Source organism: Eretmochelys imbricata, chromosome 7 (genome assembly GCF_965152235.1).
Source record: "Eretmochelys imbricata isolate rEreImb1 chromosome 7, rEreImb1.hap1, whole genome shotgun sequence".
Taxonomy (NCBI): Eukaryota; Metazoa; Chordata; order Testudines; family Cheloniidae; genus Eretmochelys; species Eretmochelys imbricata.
In genome coordinates, this window is record NC_135578.1 from 31,700,461 (window position 1) to 31,722,944 (window position 22,484).

Here is a 22,484-nt window from a genome sequence, read left to right on the forward strand (position 1 = left end):
TAGACAATGAAAAGAAGTGAATTGCCCAGCAGCAGAACCAGGGATAGAAGCCAGGTCTGCTTTCCCTAAGCCAGTGCTCCAGGCACTTCCTTAACCTTTCCCCCCAGCCATTCTCTTTGTCCTCTCCTCTCTCCCATGGATTTATGCTCTGTTTCTGCCCTGTCTTTATCCAGCAATTTGCCTCCACATGGACCCCAGCACTCCTCCATCACCAGCCAGCTTCGATGAAGTGCATATGGAGTTAGAGCCTCAGCTGATGTAAACTGGCGTAACTCAATTGTCTTCAGTGGAACCAAGTTGATTTACTGCAGCTCAGGATTTGGTCCCATGAGTCATCTTTTCAGCACCCAGCACAATAGGCCCCTGCACTTATTCGGGATCTGTACAGCATCTAGCACATTGCACCCTTATCTAGATCAGTGTCTTTGCAGCACCCAGCACACGGGGACCTAGATCTAAATTGGGGTCTGTGCAGCCCGCAGCACAATGGGGGCCCTGATCTCAGTCGGGGGCTGTGCAGTGCCTGATATAATGGAACAATAGTCTTAGTTGGAGCCTCTAATAGTAATGCCAATAATAATCAACCAGTGCAAAGCAGGCTCGGTGCCCTTGTGTACTGGAGGCCTAATGCCTTCCTAACACGGCCCTTTGTCCCACATTTACTGGATCAGTAGATTTTGTCTCCCTTTCCCTTCAAGCTAATCCTTCAAACCGAGGGTAGAATTTTAACCCAAGTAAGATGATTACGGTTTACATAACCCACACACGCACCCATTTAACCCAATCAGTTTCCTAAGGCTAAATATATATATATATTACTCCCCCCATCCCCCTGCCCCCATTACCACCACTACACACGCACAGTTTCCAGCATCCCAGAATCAAACAGTCCAACTGAGGTGATCCAAGTTCACACCACAGGTTGCTCAGATTTTCTTCCAACAGACTGGTATCCCTGCTGAGACCCCCACTCTTTGGGTGGATGCCAGATTGATAGCGGTTTCAAAGTTGTAGGCAAAAATTTAAAGGGAACTTTCTTCTGAGACAATGAGACTAAACTTTCCCATGCAGCCGTCCAAGTTTTGCTTTTCTCCTGTAGGAAGCGCCTGGCTGTAGCTGTCGTGCTTTGACAGATCTCTAAGAGAACAGGAACTTTTGTAGGAGGTACTCTTTCCAAATGCAGCTCTGTTTGTGAAATTCATTTAAGTCCTCAGGAAGCGAGTTAACGGTGGATCTGTTCGGCATGACTTTTGCCGAACTCCTAGACAGCATTGGCGGCATGGGCCGTTTTCAAATCATCCATGTCGCTTTACTTGTTATCCCTGTTTTAATGACAGCCTCTCATAACCTCCTGCAGAATTTTTCTGCTGCTGTTCCAGGACACCACTGCCAGATTCGTGTAGCTGCCAACAGTACGGGTGGTACAAACATGACTCAAAGACTGAGCACCAAAGATCTCTTGAGGGTCTCCATCCCGATGGATGGGGAATGGGAGCCGGAGAAGTGTCGCCGGTTCGTCACCGCCCAGTGGCAGCTCCTAAATCCCAATGCCACCCTTGCAAATGGGACAGAGATGGAAACAGAGCCATGCACGGATGGGTGGACCTACGACAAGAGCATCTTCACCAACACCATCATTATGGAGGTAAGGAAGGGCCTAAAGCACTCACCGTTGCTCAGAGAAACCTTGCATTGCTTGGGTGTTATTGATCAATATTTACATCTGACTGCACAGGAGCAGGAGGAAGTGTGGTCCAGCCAGTGAACTGTGACTTGGGTTCAGTTCCTGTCTCTGAACCATTCCTACTCTGTGACCTTATGCAAATTATGGGATTTGCCCAGCTGGATCATTCCCAAGGCCCATTCAGCCCAGTCTCCAGTCTTGGACAATGGCCAGCACCAGATGCTTCAGAGACAGGTTTAAGAACCCTGCAGTAACCCATGTGAGATACCCTGTCCCATACATAGGCCTCATCCTGATCTTTAGTAGTTGGAGATTGGCTCAAGCCTAAAGTACCAGGTTTAATATCCCTCCCAGAAGCCTTGTTGTTGCTGTTATGATTACTCTGGATGGTTTTGATATCCCCCTTTCAATTTTGTTAACTTCTTCCCCTCAATGACTTCATGTGGCAGTGAGTTCCACAGGCTAATCCCACATCATGTGAAAAAGTGTATTTCCTCTCATCGGTTTTGAACTCCCATCTTTTAATTGCATTGAACATCCCCTTGTTATGAGACAGGAAGAACAGATGCTCCTGATCTGCTGCCTCTCTCCCACTTGTTGTTTTATAGACTTTTATCCTGTCCCCTCTAGTTCATCTCCTTTGCAAGGTAAATGATCCCAGTCCTTTCAATCTCTCTCCACAAGAGAGTTTCTCAGGCTCTTGGTCATTCTTGTTGCCCTTTTAGTTCTGCAATATCCTTTGTGAGATGGGGTGACTAGGTCTGCACCCAGCAATCTCGTCATCTCTCTGTCCCTCACATTCCCATATAAGTAAAACATGGATAATTCTTCCTTTCTCCCACCTATGTCTATTTGGAATGTAAACCCTTAAGGGTGGGGGGTATCTTTTACTGCGTTTGCATGTTGCTGGAGCTTCTACCTGCTGCTAGAACAGAAAATAATGATGTCATATATGATGAGACACTGTAGGTCTCCATGCTGTCTCTGCTCCTATTATTTACTGACAATTTGTCCTGGGAAGGAACATTCAGATTGTAAAAGGGGATTCTGGTAACTGTTTGCCAGATGGTAAGAGATGGCTGTAGCTGGATATAATAAAACTCAGCCCTTCCCATGATTCAAAGAGCTTTACAAACTTGCTATGAGCTAAGTGTGTAGTAGTACCATTATCTCAATTTTACAGATGGGGAAACTGAGGCACAGGGAGGTGAAGTGACTTGCCCAATGTCACAGTTGTGTCAACCATAGAGCTGGCTACAGAACCCAGGAGTCCTAGGCTTACAGTCCTGCTCCTGTAATCCCTAGAATCACACAAGCTGTCATAGAACCCAGGAATCCCAGTCTTAGTGCTCCAAGCCCTAGAACACTCTCCTTCCAAGCGCCAGGAGCAGAACCCAGAAAACCTGATGCCCATTCTCTGTTTTAACCACTAGACCCCATTCCCCTCCCACAGCTATGGATAGAACCCAGCAATCCTGACTCCCAGCCCTCTGCTCTATCCTACTAGACCCCACTCCTCCACAAGAGCTGGGACTAAAACCCAGGAGTCCTTATGCCCAGTCCCTGCTTTAACCAATACACATAATTCCACATCTTGGAATTATGACCCTCAGTGCTCTGCACTAACCACTAGGCCACACCATGCAGCTGCAAAATAGTAAATACCCAATACTGAGATGGTGATTTATTCAAATATCCACCAGTAGTTATATCACTCACACATGTGACCTCATACAAGTTGTGAGCCACCCCCTTAACAAATCCACTGACACAGCAAAGTACTGTTTGCTTGTTTAACCAATGCTGAGCTGCAGGACTGCACACAGAGAAAGTTCCCTGCCCTTAACAATTCTCAGATTGTTGGTTAGTTAAATATTTACTTGCAATTTAAAAAAAAATATAAATACAAAGCAGGGATTAATTTTATTTGAAATGTAACCTTATTTACCAAATGCAAATGGCCAAATCCTGGTGCCAATAAAATCATTATTTTTATTAAAATATCTGTAGTGCCTAGAGACCCCAACTAAGATCAGGGCCCCTATTGTGCCAGGCGCTTCACAGACCATGACTGAGTTCAGGGCCCCCTTGTGCCAGGTACTGCACAGACCCTGACTGAGATGGGAGCCCCCATTGTGCCAGGCAATGCACAGACACACAGAGAGAAACAGTCCCTGCCCTGAAGAGCCAACAATCTAAAAGACAATGGGTGGGAGGGGAAACAACTTACTCAAGATCACACAGCAGGAGAGCCCACACCCGAACCCAGCTCTCCTGAGTCCCAGACCAGCACATTATCACTAGGCCACCTTTCCTCTGCTTCAAGGGTTTCTGGTGCTCAAAGCTATTGGTGGGGCTGCCGGAGCACAGGCAACAGCTCTCATAGCCCCTGGCTCTATACCTCCTCCCTTTGCCACCTGCAGTCCTGCAGCCTGAGACAGTCCACCTCCCACTGGTAGCAAGCAGTACTGCACCCTGAAGTCCATCGACTGCCTAATACAGTCATTACATAACTGCTGGGGATAATTCCCCTGAGCCCCTAGTGATCAGCCACCCCAGCTCTCCATTATACCTTTGTCTGCTAAATTAAATACTCCCCCCATCCATAGCATTGGCTGTTTTCTCCTTGCGTGGGTATGAGCAGCTTGTTATGACAATGTCTTGACCACCTTTCCTCCTCCGCCTGCAGTGGGATCTGGTGTGTAACCTGCGGACACTCGGACAGATGGCTCAGTCAATCTACATGGCTGGGGTGCTGGTGGGAGCGCTTCTGTTTGGAAGCTTAGCGGACAGGTGGGTCTTTGCAAGGCTCTTCCTTCTCCCCGCTCTGAGAGCAGCTGCAGGGGCACAGAAAGCAGCAGCCATGGGGTGAATGGTATCTGCTGGGGCTAGGGGCAAAAGTTCAGGCAATGAACTGAATGTTTAAATTTTGACTTCAGAGATGAGGGATGTGGAGGTTGGGGTAGAATAATCCCAGAGTCTAATAGCCTAGTATGTCCAGATGCATAGCTGGTGTAAATCAGCACCATTCATTGGTGCCAATAAGCATTTTTCTATTGTATTCAACAACCATTGGATGAGGCCCATTTATACCAGCTGAGGATCTGACCCATGGCCTGGCAGTTGCTACATTTTCCTTTGCTTATGTTCATCCTCTTCCTTCCAGCTGCATTCCCTCTCCTTGCCTGATCATGCGCCCATTGAAGTCAAAGGCATGACTCCCATTGATTTCAATGCTGCAGTAGCCCTTGGAAAGTAACTCCTCTCAGTGCTTGAGGTTTACCCTTTCCCTTACACTTGAGATGCTGATCCACGTCCCCTTGTAGTCATTGCTCAGCTGCATTTAACTCATTTACAGCCTTGCCTTGTGGGTCAGTCCCTCCAGAGCCCTGGTCATTTGTGCTTGCTCTCCCCTGAACACCTTACAGGCTATGTCAGAACACTGAGAGATTAGATTAGATAAAATAGATCATCCACGTCCATGTGCCCAGGACTGAATGCAGATTGCCAGGTGCGGTCACATCAGTGCTGTCCCCACCTATCCTCAGGGCTCTGTGGCTCTGCATATACAGGATTCTATCAGTCACCAGATCTAGCACAGCTATGAACATGCCGTCTTCTGCCACAGATTCGGGCGGAAGGCTCTCCTGAGCTGGTCTTACCTGCAGATGGCTGTCTCGGGCACCTGTACCGCCTTCTCGCCCAATTTCACCGCATACTGCATCTTCCGCTTCCTTGTCGGGATGGCCCTTTCTGGGATCATTCTCAACTGTATGTCACTGGGTAAGGGACCTTCTTCCACTGCTCCTTGGTTTTAACCTGGGAAAATTAGCCCTTGTTATAACTACCTGCCTTACAGTTGCTCCTAGGAGACCCCAACACAGCATGCACATTATTGCTGGTATTACAGTAGCACCTAGAAGCCCCATTCTGGTGTGTGCATAATTAACAGTATTACAGTAGCACCTTGATGACCCAGTATAGTGTGCATATTAGTAATATTACAGTAGCACCTGCAGGCCCTTACGGAGATCAGGGCCACTTTACATTGGACAGGTTATTAGTAGTATTACAGTAGCACCCAGAGGCACTAAGTAAAATCAGGGGTTCATTACAGTGTGTGCAGTATTAATATTACAGAAGCATCTAGAAGCCCTGAGATCTGGTCCCCATTGCGTGAGGCACTGGATGTCTACCTCCCTCTTGGTGTCTGCTGTGCAGAGGATATAACTGCTCCAGCCACAGAGCCCTGCTTAACAAACAGCCACCATCTTAGTGACTTGGGGCTGGGAACTGACCCAGAGAACCTCCAAGCGAATGAGTTCTTTAGCTCAGCCTATAGAGACCCATGCACACAGCTCTAGGTGACGTGCACACAGTGAGACTGTCCTGGCCCCAAAGAGCTTATAATAGACAAAGGAAGAATTATTGTCCCCATTTTATGGACTGAGGCTCAGCAGGGTTTGATTTTCCCACCATCACACAGGGAGCATATGCCAGAGCCAGGAACTGAACCCAGCTCACTTGAGTCCCCCTGAGAGGCCAACCTACCTCTCAAGCCCCGGCAGCCCTCATTAACTGGGAGAGCTGTGAAGCTGCTGTCCCACTTTTCATGGCCCAGCCCAGCCAGAAGACAAGACACAGGTCCCTGGTATGCAGTGTGAATGATCTAACAATCCCCCACTTTTCGTTTAGCGCCCGAGCTATCAGTGGCCATGCAGAGTAGAGGCTGCACAAACACAGAACAATAGATGGCTCCTAAGTAACCTACTTTTTTTCATTTGGGATTCTCAGTGTCCTTGTTTTCCAGACAAATGCCCAGATTCCTCTTTTGAACGCTGCTAAGGTCTCAGCCTCAAGGTAGTCTTATGACAGTGAGTTACGCAGGCTAATGGTCCATTGTTAGACAGGACTCCCAGCATTGCTTTGCAGCCATCCCTTCCCTCCAATGTCTGCTTTTCGTTTTTGGATGCTGTTTTCCTGCTCTTGTTAGTTTTGATCTGGCCCCGGTATACAAATATTTATCCCTGTGTTTGCACGCATCACTTCTGCTTATATGCAGCCTGAGTCAGGAGGGTGTCTCAGAGGGAGCCCAGCATGGTAGCATCACTGGATTACAATAATAATACTTTGCAATTAAGGACATGTTAAAAAAAAGTTTGTTTTGGAATTGTGGGTGAGGGTTTGAGACAGTCCTTTCTAATATTAACGGTGCTAAAACAGTAATTGTTACAGTAGCACCTCGAAGTTCTGACTGAAACTGGGGCCTCCATTCTGCCAGGCACTAAACAGACCCCAAGATCAGGGCCCCCATTGTGCTGGGTGCTGACAGATCCTGACTGAGATTGGGGCCTGCATTGTGCCTGGTGCTGCACAGACCCCAGTCAAGATCAGGGCATCCATTGTGCTGGGCCCAGTCCATTCACATAGTGAGCAACAGTTCCTGTCTTGAAGAGCTTTAAAATACACAAAGGGTGAGAAGGTGGAGTGGGAGACAAAGGGTGGTGAACTGAGATCACTGCCTACTGTGGTGACCAGTCTCATTGTTTCTTGGTGTTCCCCCCATCTGTTTTTCTGCATCCTTCTGTTGCCTCGTGTCTTATATTTTAAACTCATCTCTTTGTTCTGGATGTATACAGCGCCTAGCACAATGGGGTTCTGGTGCATGATTCCTAAGGCTATGTTTACACTGGCAACTGAACGACAAAACTTTTGTCTTTCAGAGGTGTTACCCCCTCTTCCCCCCGGAAAGACAAGTTTTGCCGCAACAAGCATCAGTGTGAACAGCACATTGTTGGCAGGAACACTCTCCTGACGACAACACAAACGCCACTCTTTGGGGATAGAAGTTTTTTATCGGCAAGAGAGCTGACAAACAGCAGCTACACTGGGCAACTTTTAGCAGCATGGCTGTGGTGACACAGCCATGTCGCTTAAAGCTGTGTAGTGTAGACATAACCTAAGCACTACTAAAATACAAATAAGGAATAGAGGAAACAGAAAGTGTCTTGCCCAAGTTCATGGAGAAATTCTGTGGCAGATCCAGGAATGGAACACCAGTGCCTTAAATACCCGTCTAGTACCTTAACCACTGGCCACCCCTGCCTCACATTCATAGCTCAGCATCATTTTAACCCTGAAGGACAGCAAAGCCCCTCACCGATTAGGTGGCACCACTGAGATCTTAATCCATGCCCACAGAAACATTCCCACATGCCTCCAAAACCTGTTCACTTGTGCAGCATATTAACTAGAGATGTAGGAATAATTGATTGTTTGGTTCAGTGGCTGAACCAAAAAAATGTGTTTACATTGTTTCAGGGTGATACAAAATAGAAATTTTTCTGTTTTTCTCACCAAAATGAAAAACAAAAATTCATTTTGGATCAAATGAAATGCTGTGTTCAACCGAAAACAAATCTTTTTGGGAGGTGGGAGCTCTTTTGTTTTTCATTTTCTGCATTTCTGGATTTTTATTACACACGTTGTGGCTTTTTAAAAATAAATCTAGCTAAATTTCTAAACAAAACATTGTTTTAAAACAAAGAGTTGAAACAAAACATTTTGAGTATCGGGGGTAGCTGTGTTAGTCTGTATACACAAAAACAACAAGGAGTCTGGTAGCACCTTAAAGACTAACAGATTTATTTGAGCACAAGCTTTCGTGGAGTACAATCCCTCAGAGAGAGACAAACACCTACAAGATCTTTATCAGGCATTCTTAAAACTACAGTACCCACCTGGGGAAGTGAGGAAACAGACTGACAGAGTGAGACGGGTACCCAGAAATTACCTACTACAGGACAGGCCCATCAAGGAAAATGACAGAACACCACGGGCCATCACGTACAGCCCCCAGCTAAAACCTCTCCAGCACATTATCAACGATCTACAACCTATCCTGGAAAATGATCCCTCCCTCTCCCAGACCTTGTGAGGCAGGCCAGTCCTCGCTTACAGACAGCCCCCCAACCTGAATACTCACCAGCAACTACACACCACACCACAGAAACACTAACGCAGGAACCAATCCCTGTAGCAAACCTCGTTGCCTACTCTGTCCCCATATCTACTCTAGCGACACCATCAGAGGACCCAACCACATCAGCCACACCATCAGAGGCTCATTCACCTGCACGTCTACTAATGTGATATATGCCATCATGTGCCAGCAATGCCCCTTTGCCATGTACATTGGCCAAACCAGACAGTCCCTATGTAAAAGAATAAATGGACACAAATCAGACATCAGGAATGCTAACATACAAAAGCCAGTGGGAGAACACTTCAATCTTCATGGACATTCTATAACAGATTTGAAAGTAGCTATACTTGAACAAAAAAACTTCAGAAACAGACTTCAAAGAGAAACAGCAAAACTACAATTCATTTGCAAATTTAACACCATTAATTTAGGCTTGAATAGGGACTGGGAGTGGCTGGCTTGTATAAAATCAGCTTTGCCTCTCCTGGAATTGACACCTCCTTATCTATTATTGGGAGTGGACTACTTCCATCCTAATCGAATTGGCCCTGCCAACACTGGTTCTCTACTTGTGAGGTAACTCCCTTCCCTTCATGTGTCATTATATAATGCTTGCATCTGTAATTTTCACTCCATGCATCTGAAGAAATGGGGTTTTACCCACGAAAGCTTATGCCCAAATAAATCCGTTAGGCTTTAAAACATTTTGACCTTTTCAGAAAAAAATATATTTGGCAGGGCGGGGCAGGGCGCAAAGCTATTTGCTGAACTCAAACTGAATTTGCAAATAGTCAACCTGAACCTGCATTTTTCAGCAAATAAACTATGTGTCCAAAACATTTCGCCCAGCTCTATTAACCCCTCTGGCGTGGGTGCCTTCCTTTCCAGTTGTTGAGTGGGTGCCAACCAATGTACGGACCATAGCCGGCACAGTGGTGGGATACTGCGCCACCATCGGGCAGATTGTTCTTGCAGGCTTGGCATATGCCCTCCCGGACTGGCGCTGGTTACAATTCACTGCATCAATGCCCTTCTTCATCTTTTTTCTCTATTCCTGGTAAGTGCATCGCTGCTTGTTGATAGGTTCACAGGGCTAGATTCTGATCTCACTCTTAGACACAGGGCTCAAGCATGGGGCTGCAGGAAGCATACACTGACAGTCCGATACTCATTGGGCTGAGCTGAAATAAGCTCCACTTCAGTCTGTATTCCCATCTGATTTAACTGTGATCTGTTACACAGCCTAGTGCCCCCATTACCAAGGTCTGTGACTGTCTTTGGATCCAAGGCAGTCATTTGTACCTGTCAGTGCAGAAAATGCATATGTTCAAGGGCTAGTACTGTAGAGGCTCAAACTCATCTGGGAGCTTTAGGTCCAACTGTAATGGAAACAACAACAACTTGGTGGAGTTCCTCTGTGTTTGCAATGTATAACTTCTCCTCAGAATCTGCCCTACAAGCTCTTAGCTCTACCCAGGTTTGAGTGTCCCTAATTCCCATGAGCCACAAATTCCTACAAAGAGAACCCAACTGGAAAGAAGAAAGCACTCCATTGTTTCTTGGCATTGCTGCTCATTTTGCAGGTGGTTTGCAGAGTCCGCTCGCTGGCTGGTTCTATCAGGAAAACCGGACCGAGCCGTGCAGGTGCTTAAGAAAGTTGCTCAGATAAATAGAAAAAAAGAAGAAGGAGACAAGCTCAATACCGAGGTAAAGAGATGAATGGAATTCTTGACCATCAAAGGAAACCACAGATAATCATATCTTATGTGCAATAAGGATGGAACCCCTGAGGACGTGTAGAAGGAACACTTAAGTGATGTGTAGGCTTTCAGCTGGCCCTCTGAACTGCATGATGCACTAGGGTCAGAAGTGCCCAGGATACACCACCTCATCTCTCCAAGATGGTGCATCGTGGGATATATAGTCTAACCAGGGATCCTGGCCTGTGGAGGAGAATGGGAGATGAGACACCTGAATTACAACTCCCATGAGGCACCATGGCAGCATTCCCAAACAGAAATATTTCCATTTCTAGTTGGTTTCAGTATTTGAATTTTCACTGAAAATTTGAAATTTTCCATCGGAAAAAACTCCCACATTTTCTGTCCAGATCTATTCATGCATTATTGCATGATACTCGTGCATTTAGCAATAGAACTGGTCAGCAATTTTTCAACTAAACTTATTTTTGTTGGAAAATCAACAAATTTCTCATTTTGAAAAGTTTTTGGAAAAAAGTTTCAAAATTCCCATTTCAAACATTTTTTAAAAGAAAAAATCAATATTTTCAGTTTCAAAATTTTTGCTAATTATAGTTTAAAAATTTAAATAGAAAAAAATGTCAAAATTGAAATAAAACATTTTGAAAATGTCAAAACAATGTTTCAATTGACTCAAACTGAAATTTTTTTCATACTGTTAATTTGTGCAAATTTTCGAGGCTGTCTTCTCATATTGATTTGGGATCAGAAAAATTTGAGATCTCCAAAATTTTCCTGGGATGGGAAAACTGTTTCCAACCCAGCTCTTTGGCAGCTTTCTCATGCACGCCATTGGCTCAGGTGAAATCTTGTGAGAGTGAGAGAGTGAACAAGACTATCCGTCTTGAAATTTGTCCCAAGAGGAGGTGCATGGGGCTGGGCTCCAGAAGTCCATGGGGATAAACGTCACCCTGGCATTTAAATAACATGTATAAAATTTCAGTGTGGAGTTGCACAACATTTGACGGCTATGCACAGATTATATTAAAGTGAAATTCACCCCTGAGTTAGCACAAGATCTGTGCAGCACTTAAATCCCATCTAAACTATGTTTTTAAGGACTTAAATGTAACTACTGGTACATAGGTTTTGTGCTGCCCAGGAACAAATTTCACCTTGGGAGGAGTGTTGGAGATTCTGCAATACACTGTGGCCCAGATGATGTTTTTGTTTACCTGCTGTAAATCCAGAGTCAAAGGAGTTATTCCAAATTTACACTGGTGCAACTGAGAGCAGAATACACCCCTCAAACTTTGTCATCCAATCCATTTAGGCTTTGGCAGCCAGATCCTCAGCTAGTGTAAATCAGTATAGTTAATGGATCTATGTCAATTTATATCAGCTGAGGAGCTGGTCCATGGACGCATAGATTTTAAGGTCATTAGACCATTAGTTTGACCTCCTGCATAACACAGGCCATAGAATTTCACCCAGTTATTACTGTATTGAGCCCAGTAACTTGTGTTTGACTAAAGCATCTTCAAGGAAGGCAGCCAATCTGGATTTAATGACATCAAGAAATAGGGAATGCACCACTTCTCTTGAGAGTTTGTTTCAATGATTAGTCACCTTCCCTGTTAAAAATTTGTGCTTTATTTCTAATTTGAATTTGTCTGGCTTCAGCTTCCAGCCATTGGTTCTTGGTCTGCCTTTCACTTTCTTGAGAGTCCTTTAATACTTGATATTTTCTTCCCAGGAAGGTACTTATACACTGTAATCAAGTCACCTCTTGATCTTCCTTCTGATAAAATAAACAGATTGAGCTCCGTCAGTCGTTCACTCTAAGGCATTCTTTCCAGCCCTCAAATCATCATTCATAGATTTTAAGGCCAAAACAAGAGACCACCAGATCATCTAGCTAGACATTGAGCCCCTCTAGCCACATTCAAATACAAGCTCTCAATGTCATCTGAATAACCACACTTACTGATCTGGTATGTTTGCTGACATTAATTTAATATATGGATGATATAAATCTAGCATGCTTCCAATGATGCTTAAATTCTGGCCCTAGTCCAGGGATCAAAATCAGATTACAAATTTGTTCGCCTTTTGTGCCTGAATTCTGATTTCTAATTCATTCCAAAGTACAAGTGGCTGTTGTTTTTCCAACCTGAAAATCATTGTCATTAATACGCCCTGTAAAGTCCCATGATTCTGACCTACAGAAAGAAGCAGTTTCATTTGCAAAAGTAAACCTATTAAGCTGTGCAGAAAGATATGACTGTAAGGTCTTAGCACTAATAAGAATTCCGATCCTCATGCCAATGGACTGAACTAAGATTAATAATTCCTGCCCTTTCATGATCTCAACTGCTTGTTTCTCAAAGATAAACAGAATCCCTGCATGATTCTGTGGCATTCTAAGACAATGGTTAACTCAGGGACACAAATGCCTTTGGGTACAAACTATGCTACTTGTATGTCACAACAGATTGCAGAGTGTTTCAATACTAACAGTTCTACTACGTTAAGACAATGGCTTACGAGGTTGGGGACTGAGTAGGGGGCACTCTCTCCTTGGAATCCATGCTAGCCCTGATGCCCCAGTGCAATGCTAGGGAACACTGTGTTACAGGGAGTAGGATGGGGGGGCCCAGCAGGAGGTGCTGTCCCCTCACAGTCAGTGCTGACCCCAATGACCCACCCATGATTCACTGGAGGTGGAAATATGTGGTCAGTTAAGGTCCCAGGGCCCTTTTCCCAATGGGGTTAGTTACCCCGGGGATAAAGCTGCCCTCACTATTGTGTAAGGGTAAAAAGAGGGACTTCGGTGGTGTCTAGGCTAGAGCACAAGGGAGAATTTCACCTTTAACATTTCGGTCCAAACTATCAGAGGACTAATACCCCAGGAAAACCTGCCGAAGTCAAATTATCTTCATCTTCTGTCCTAAGGTTGAGTCGCATTATTATGAGCTGTTAAACAGCTTCTGCTTTCCAACCCAGAGCATTTCAGTGGTGGATGAAGTGATCCGATCTATCTGCATACATACCCCTCTGTCTGTATCTATCTATGTTCATATATAACTGGATGAACATATTTAAAAAAATCTGGAAAGTCTCTGTGTTCTGCATTTCTCTTGAGTCCATGTTCGGATCCCTTCAGTGTTGTGCCAGCCCTGTAGCTGAGCGATAGCCCTCGGATGGTCACTAGAGGGGGATGCAGGATTGGTTGTATGTTTTCTTCTGTGCTGAGCTTACCCACATTCCTGGTCTGCTTTTGTTTCCTCTAAATGGAATGGTGCAAACATTTTAAAACAGCTCCTGGGCCTTGGGGAGTGATGGTCACAGGAATTGCCTGACTGGATTAGACCAGTGATCTGTGTAACCCAGTATCCTGTCTCTGATAGTAGCTAGCATGGAGTCCCATTCCAGGCTCTGGGAGAAGAGCAGGGCCTAGTGGTTAGAGCTGGAGGAGGCTGGGAAGCAGAATTCCTGGGTTCCATTCCCAACTTTGGGAGGGGAGTGATGCCTACTGGTTAGAGCTAGGAACTGGGATTCAGTACTTTTGGGTTCTCATCCTATCTCAAACCTGGCAGACTACTCTTTATCCTATCCATTATTTTGTGGCCCTTTATCAGGTCCCCTCTTGCTGTGCTAAACATTCCCAATCCTTTCAGCCTCATGGGAGTCTCTCCAGAGCTTTAATCATTCGCATCGCACATCTTTGCCTCCCCTCACCACATATTTCTGCTACCTGCTATGGGCCAGATCCTCAGCTTCATTGTCAACTGACTTCAGTGGTGCAACAGCTGGTTTATACCAGCTGGGGATCTGGCCCCATTTTCTCCAATGGAGCGTATCAGATGTGCTGAGCACAATGAGGAGGATGCAGCAGGATAATACACCAGAATTATTTTTCCTACTCTCTCTTCTCCCTAGGTCTTGAAATCCAACATGAAGAAGGAAATGGCCTTGGCACAATCTTCCTACACGTTGTATAGTTTGGTCCGCACACCCAATGTACGCAGGATATCCTGCTGCATATCTAGTGTCTGGTAGGTGTGCTCTATTCTTTCTTTCTAACTGTGAGGCCCCAGTGCAGCACTAGGGGGTGCTGTGCTACAGGGAGAGGGGTGGGGGGGCTCAGTAGAGGGCACCCTCTCCTCAGAGTCAGTGCAGACCCCAATACCGCACCATGATTTATTGAAGGTAAAAACATGTGGCCAGTCAAGATCCCCCTGTCCCTTTTCCCATCAGAGTTAGTTACACCAGGGATAAATCTGGCCCCACTTTATATTGACATCCCCCCTCCAATGACCATTCACAGGTTTGCCACCAGCTTTGCCTTCTATGGCTTGGCCATGGACCTGCAGCACTTCGGCTTCAACATTTATCTCATCCAGGTGGCTTTTGGCTCCATTGACATCCCGGCCAAGCTGGGCGCTGCCATCGGGATGAGTTTCATCGGCCGGCGATTCACCCAGGCAGCTTCCGTCATCCTGGCAGGGCTGGCAATCCTGGCGAACATATTTGTGCCACGAGGTGGGCATTCAGGGTGCAACAGCCAGGGGAGGTACGGGGATGAATTAAGATGACCTGGGACTCTAGTCATACCATGACATGGGACAGCCTACTCCCAAGATGATCTCCCCTGGGCCACAGCCCTCATAGCCCAAGTCTACCCCTATGGCCACACCCCCAGGGACCTCCCCTGACCCAATACCCCGTCCCAGGGGCCTCTCCTGACTCATGACCCCATCCCCACAATCCACCCCGTGGCCCTGCATCTTTGGCTGAACCCCACCCCCACAGCCAAAGCCCTCTCCATGGCCTTGTCCATTGCCCCCACAGACAAAACTTACCCGATGGCCTTGCCTCCTCCCAGCTATGCCTCCCCTCCACAACCCACCGCTGCATGACCCGGCCTCGACCCCCACAGCCCAACCCCGACCTATAGCCCCACGTCCACTGGAAATGGCAGAGGGAGCGATCTCCTCGGGAGCAGAACAGGAATTTCATGGGAGGTGTTGTCCAGGGAGGGAGCCAGGCCCACAAAGGAGAATGGGGACAAGAGGCAACTGAACTGCAACTCCCACGTGGCACCACCATAGCATCAAAACTATTTCAACTTTCAGGTGTTCATTTTTTGACACACAAAAAATTGACATGGTCTGCGGGAGGCTGACACACTCTGTGAAAACTTCACTTAGTTGAAAACCCCAATGTTCCATCAAAAAAACAGTTTTGATGGAAAATTTCTGACCATCTCTAATGTAGACATTCCTTTTATAGATCATAGTGTTACTCTGGCTGTATCTCGGATACATATTGTATATAGGCACTGAGTGACCAGCCTTAGCCAGGACTGTTCCAGCAACTGACCCCACTCGGGACTGCTACCAGCACTGACCACTAACTCTCATCCTTTTATGTCCCCCCACAAGAGCTGAAGGCCTTACGTACATCCCTGGCAGTGCTTGGGAAAGGATGCTTAGCCTCTTCCTTTAACTGTTTGTACCTCTACACCGGGGAGCTGTACCCAACAGTCATCAGGTACCTATTGCAGCACTCATCTATTTCTGCATTAGATGAAAATCTACCCAATGCTTTACTCAAGTCAGGGGGTCGGCGCTCGGAACGACAGTGCTCCTCAGGCGCAGCTGGAACCAGAGTTCCGAATTTCCATTCCAAAGGAAGTTTCAACATTTCAAAATTTCTTGCAAGATGAAAATTCCAAAAAATTTCATTTCAGAAATATCTGAACAACCTTATTGAAACCCAGGCTATTGGGTTAAACACAGGGGTAACTGGGTGAAATTTAACAGCTCATGTTAAACCAGAGGTCAGACTAGAAGATCTACTGGTCCCTTCAGGCCTTAAATTCTATGAAACATTTCAATAAGGACTTATGAAAACAGTAACTGATGTATCATTTCAATTATTATATAACATTATATTATATAAACCATCAAATCACAGAAATGTAGAGCTGAAAGGGACCTCAAGAGATCATCTAGTCTATCCCCCCATGCTGAGGCAGGATTAAGTACAACTACACCACCCCTGACAGGTATTTGTCTAACTGTTCTTAAAAAAGCATTAAGAATGAGGATTCCACAACCTCCCTTGGTAACCTGTTCCTATCCTTAGAGTTTGAAAGTTTTCTCCTAAAACCCAACCTGAATCTCCCATGCTGCAAACTAAACTGATTCCTTCTCGTCCTAACCTTGGTGGACATGGAGAACAATTGATCATCCTCTTTACAACAACTATTTACATATTTGAAGACTTATGTGTTTTCCCCTGTCCCCAGCCTCCAGTCTTCTCTAGGCTAAACACGCCCAGTTCTATCCACCTTTCCTCATAGGTCAGGTTTTTTAAACTGCTGATTGTTTTTGTTGCTCTCCTCTGGATTCCCTCCAAGACACAGGATTCCAGCTGAGGCATCACCAGTGCAGAGTAGGGTGGAATGATTGCCTCCTGTTTCTTACATACAACAGTCCTGTTAATACATCCCAGAATTACATTGGCCTTTTTCACAACATCATGTTGCTGTTGATGCACATTCAACGTGTGATCCACTATAACCCTCAGATCCTTCTCAGCAGTACGACCACCTAGCCAGCTATTCATCATTTTGTATTTGTGCTTTTGATTTTTTTCCCTTCTTACATGCAGTTGTCACAGATTGCCTGGCCCTTTAAGGGTAATTGAGCTCAGCCACACCTGCGCCAGGTTAGCTAACCCCTGCTTTAGCTGGTCCTGGTCAGATGTTGGAAGGACTCCGTGGAAGGCCCTGAGCAAGAGTCTGAAGGAGATTGTGAAAGGCTCCAGGGAAGCAGTCAGGGCTGTGTCTCACAGCCAAAGACAGAGACTGAAGGGTAACCCAGAAAGGATTGGGAACTAAGCCTGATGGGTGGGCTGAAGGGGAACTGAAGTGGGGACAAAGAACTTTTGATTGTGTTTGAACTTTTGTTACCCCAAGGGACAATTGAACTCTGAGTGAGCCAGCCAGAGGGCTGAGCCATGTGAACCCCCAGGAGAGACAGGAAAGCCAGAGGAGGAGGAAACTGAGGCAGGGAGTGCTTGCAGCACCACACTCAAGCAGCATGGGGTGCTACAAGGCAGGCATGTCCCATGACACTAGTACTTTGTACTTGTCTTTATTGAATTTCATCTTATTGATTAATATAATAGTCCAAATGATAAATCAGTTATCATTTCAGTAGGTCCCTATTGAACCATTTTGATAAAGTCCGTTCAATATTTCCGAGCCCTCACTTTCCGTATATCTGATTAAGTAAAGAACGCACCTGGGGGGTACGAGGTTTCTTTCCTTCCATTGGCTGGGGGATGGAAATAGGTGAACCATCGACCTTCGCCATCCCCCACCCCCAATGTAAGTCTTCTCCTGTTCCCATCCTTGGGCTCCCAAGGCTCCACCAGAACAAAAAGAAAAACAACAAAGCCCTTTGACCTCACTGAAATGAAATGTTTAAATCATTTCTCATTGAAAATTTTGACAAAATCATTATGTTCCCAGGAAATATTTCAATTTTGTTGAATCAGCATTTTCCTACAGAAGACTGTTCCAGTGGAAAATTTCCCCTCAGTTCTATTCTTAGGCCTAAAATAACATTTTCTGAATTACCTAAGTCCCATTTTCAAAACTTTCTCCCTGTTAAAAATGTGCACCTTGTTTCCAGTTTGAATTGGTCTAGCTCCAACTCCTAGCCCTTGCAACTCTCATTTGCCCTTTTTCTGATGCCTCAAAGCAGGGGTGGGCAAACTTTTTGGCCCGAGGGCCACATCGGGGTTGCGGAACAGTATGGAGGGCCGGGTAGGGAAGGCTGTGCCTCCCCAAACAGCCTGGCCCCCTCCCACTTCCCGCCCCCCTCAGAACCCCCGACCCATCTAACCCCCCCTGCTCCTTGTCCCCTGACCGACCCCTCTCGGGACCCCCGGCCCCTAATCACCCCCCAAGACCCCACCCCCTATCAAACCCCCCTGCTCCCTGTCCTCTGACTGCCCCAACCCCTATCCACACCCCCGCCCCCTAACAGGCTCCCCGGGACCCCCGACCCATCCAACCCCCCCATCCTTGTTCCCTGACTGCCCCCTCCCCAGGACCCCCGTCCCTAACTGCCCCCCCCACCCCCTATCCAACCTCTCCTGCTCCCTGTCTCCTGACCGCCTCCACCCCATCCAACTGCCCCCTGTCCCCTGACTGCCCCCCGGAACTCCCTGCCCCTTATCCAACCCCCCCCCACCCTCTTACCACGCTGCTCAGAGTGGCAGGACAAGCTTATTGGCAAGCCTGGGAGGTGGGTGAGCGCAAGCCCGAGCCGCGGCGTACCTGCAGGGGAGGGGCCGGGGGCTAGCCTCCCCGGCCGGGAGCTCAGGGGCCAGGCAGGATGGTCCCGTGGGCTGGATGAGGCCCGCGGGCCGTAGTTTGCCCACCTCTGCCTTAAAGGATGCATCTCTACTAGGAGATAACTTCTGCCCACCTAGGTATTTACAGACTATAATCCTATAGTACAGCACCAGCCTTCCTGTCACAGTGAGTCCTGACCTCAGTTTGGGGAAGCCTCAAAGATTAGAGTCAACCCAAAACATTTAGTTTTGATCCCTCCCGACCCTGAGAGAAATTTAAAAAAAAATTGGCAAAAATGTGACCTTTTTCCCACAGAAAAATTCGTTTTTGCAGAAACTGCATTTCCTGTTGAGGGGAAGTTCCTAACTGGCTGTAGAAATAAGGAAAGACGGTTCTGATCAAAGGCCATTTCTGAGCAGACCAAGGGGAGAAAAAAGTCCATGGGCAGATTGAATCTGGTCTTTTGCAGAATCAGTCCAATATTATCATGATTTTATGATTTTTTTTAAAGGTTGTTTTCTACACTTGCAGACAGACCGGCATGGGGCTCGGAAGCACCATGGCTCGCGTGGGCGGCATAGTAGCTCCGGTGGTAAGGGTGACAGGGGAATATTTCCCATACCTCCCACCAATTATATATGGGACAGCTCCTATAATCTCAGGCATCGCTGCTATATTCCTGCCAGAGACCCTCAATGTGCCATTGCCCGACACCATAGAAGAAGTGGAGAGAGGGTTAGTCTGCTTTCACTTCATTTTGATTGCGTCTTCTCCTACAGTAGTTCGTCTGAGCCTTCTCTCTCGTATAAATGGGAAGAAACTGCCTTGGATTCAATATAACTACACTATAGCAAGAAAAGAACTGACACCTCCCACCGTAGCAGCAGCATGGGCTAGCGCTGGACTGGGAGTCAGGAGACTGGGTTTCACTCCCGTCACTCTGTGCTTCTATTTCCCCTCCCACTCTTTGTCTATTCTGCCTTTTTAGATCATAAGATCTTTAGGGCAGGGACTGTCTCCTATTGCTTGTCTGGCCCAATGGAGTCTTGGTCTCAGTTAGGGTGGGTAAATAAGCCAGAGCTCAACTGGAGTCAACACTTCCATATCCCCAGCCGGTGTAAATTGGCTGTAGTGTCACTGAAGTGAACGGGGCCAGATACCCAGGTGGTGTAAATAGGTGTTGCTCAGTTGGACTCAATGGGCCAGATCCCCAGCTGGTGAAAATCGGACATAGCTCCATTGAAGTCAATAGCCCTAGGGCAATCACAACAGCTGAGGATCTGGCTCAATATTTATTTGTCTCTCTCTCTCTCTTTTTTTTTTTTTTTTTAAAGGACAAGGGCTGGAGACCTAAAGAATGAAGATCAAAAGGAGAAGATTCTTCTGCAGACAATGGGGCCAGCAATGCTGCAGGAAGCCTGATGGTGTGATACAAGAGGGGGCCCCTTGAGTTAGGTAGTCCTCTGCTCAAAGTGTCACCCATGTTTCTGTACACAGCAGTACACTCACAGGGCCTGGGTCCATGCAGTGCTACAGAGCAGAGAGAAATTTCAGGGGAGTCACAACAAATAAATGGCAGATTCCTCAATCTTTGAAGTATCTCTGTCACACACACCCAGCTGCGTACACAGTCGGATACTCGAATTCATATATACACACACACTGACTCGTGCATGTTCACACTCATGCATACACCCAGTCCCATTCACACCCTCACACACATGCTCACACATACACACTCATTCACTCAGACAGAAGTTCTCACACACTCCCGTTCACACACACTCGCAACAAACACACAGGTCAGCACTGTTAGAAGGCTCCCTCCCTTTCCACCACAGCTGGTTAACACTCGACCTCCTGCCATCGGACAATAAATTGGTTCCCAACCCAAATCTCATAAACAGCTGTATTTTATGGAAAACTCACCCTATAAAATCTAATGGCTGTGGATGGAATGTGTTTCATTCAGCTCCCATTGTAGAGAGGCCCATGGCCGTTTTCCACATACCTGAATACCGGAGCCCTTGGGTCAGAGGAAATGTTTAAAACAACTTCAATTACCATCACGTCTGTTTCCATGGGGCGTAAACAGAACACTCATGCTGCCTAATAAATGCCGACTCCTGTTAAGGAGGTGGTCTGGGATGACCCATTCATCTCCTACCCACTGTATCCCCACCTCTCCAATGGAGGACTCCCATCATGGCTCTGTATCTGCTGCAGGGTTCATTCTTTTAGCCCTAAAATGATCTTCAATACAGATCCCATCCCGGATGGGACAGAAAGTTTGGACCATATCCTTGGCTGGTGTAAATGGGCATAGCTCCACTGACTTCATACCAGCTCCATGACTTCCCTTTATACCAGCTGGGCAGCTGGCCCTTTACTCCAAAGAAGCTTTGCCTAATTTACACCAGCTGGGAATCTGGCCCTACTGTTGCCAATGGAGTGACACTGATTTACACCAACTGAGGATATCCTCCATTGATTCCAGTGGAGCTATGGCTGATTTACATCAGCTGGGGATGTGGCCCCATTGACTCCAATGGAGCTACAGGTCTAGTCCTGACTCAGTGAGGTTGAATGATTAGCAGAGTGTGGGAGTGGAAGTCAGAACTTCTAGGACATATTCCCAGCTCTGAGAAGCAAATAGATTAGAGCACAGTTGAGAATGGGAATCAAGACTCCTGGGTACTATTTCTGGTTATGGGAAGGGAGTGGGATCTAATGGATTAGACAGGGGAGTTCTAGGAGTCAGGATTCCTGGATTCTATTGTCAACTCTGGGATACGGGGGTCTAGTGGTTACAGCAGATGGGGCAAGGAATCAGGACTTCTAGGTCTATTCCTGACTCTAGCTCTGGCCTCTGTGTAGTCTAAGGTTTCAGAGTAGCAGCCGTGTTAGTCTGTATCCGCAAAAAGAAAAGGAGTACTTGTGGCACCTTAGAGACTAACAAATTTATTTGAGCATAAGCTTTCGTGAGCTACAGCTCATTTTGAGCTGTAGCTCACGGAAGCTTATGCTCAAATAAATTTGAGCTGTAGCTCACGAAAGCTTAAATTAATAAATAATTTAATAAATTTGTTAGTCTCTAAGGTGCCACAAGTACTCCTTTTCTTTTGGTGTAGTCTAAGTGGGTAGAACAAAGGCCATTTGCTCCACTCCTTGGGACAGTATCAGTGTATGATATTGAGCCTGGCCTGGCAAAATAACTCTGTTGTTCTGCATTGTATCAAACCTGGATCCATAGCTCTTGGTTTAATGGGAAAAAAGAGAGAAGATGCATTTGGGGCCCAAGTTCAATAAATTATAAAGCACTCAGGGGACAGTTCATCCACTCTGCTCTCTGGGCTGGATGACCATGTCTTATCCTATATCATTCTGTATATAGATGGTTCCCTGTGCTATGGAATGAAATGAGCTGAGATCATTCCATTTTAAGCACCAGGCAGTTCTATATTAAAACAACACTGAGAGGAAGGAGGATTCCTAACCTGGCCAAACTCACCTATCCCCTGTTATTTCATGAAGCATTTTCATTGGAATATTATTTCAAATTTCAGTGCTTCAAATAAACATTCCAAAGGCCTTTCTGTTTGGATTGCAGAGTTATTCAGGGAGGGACTGTCACCTAATGGTTAGAGTAGGCAGAGCTGGGAGTCAGGATTTCTGGGGTCTTCTTCCAACTTTGGAAAGGGAGTAGGATCTAGTAGTTGGACTGGGGGGCTGAAAGTC

At 46.3% G+C, this 22,484-nt stretch overlaps 1 protein-coding gene across 1 annotated transcript; it reads left to right on the plus strand.

Annotated features, from left to right (window-relative positions):
- The first annotated feature begins 1,243 nt into the window (after positions 1-1,243).
- On the plus strand, positions 1,244-20,184 carry LOC144267482 (solute carrier family 22 member 6-A-like). Its single transcript, XM_077821489.1, has 10 exons — positions 1,244-1,645; positions 4,374-4,477; positions 5,313-5,467; positions 9,558-9,726; positions 10,253-10,376; positions 14,312-14,427; positions 14,700-14,914; positions 15,817-15,925; positions 19,278-19,481; positions 20,081-20,184. The coding sequence occupies exons 1-10, from the start codon at positions 1,244-1,246 to the stop codon at positions 20,166-20,168; spliced, it is 1,686 nt and encodes a 561-aa protein (XP_077677615.1). The 3' UTR covers positions 20,169-20,184.
- The last annotated feature ends 2,300 nt before the right edge of the window (positions 20,185-22,484 follow it).

What these genes read in the sequence shown, in the direction of transcription:
- LOC144267482 (XM_077821489.1), top strand. Translation starts at nt 1,244, where the DNA reads ATGACTTTTGCCGAACTCCTAGACAGCATTGGCGGCATGGGCCGTTTT. An exon ending in GAGACAAGCTCAATACCGAG is followed by an intron (nt 10,377 to 14,311) that starts GTAAAGAGATGA and finishes TCTTCTCCCTAG; the next exon opens with GTCTTGAAATCCAACATGAA. An exon ending in CTGTACCCAACAGTCATCAG is followed by an intron (nt 15,926 to 19,277) that starts GTACCTATTGCA and finishes CTACACTTGCAG; the next exon opens with ACAGACCGGCATGGGGCTCG.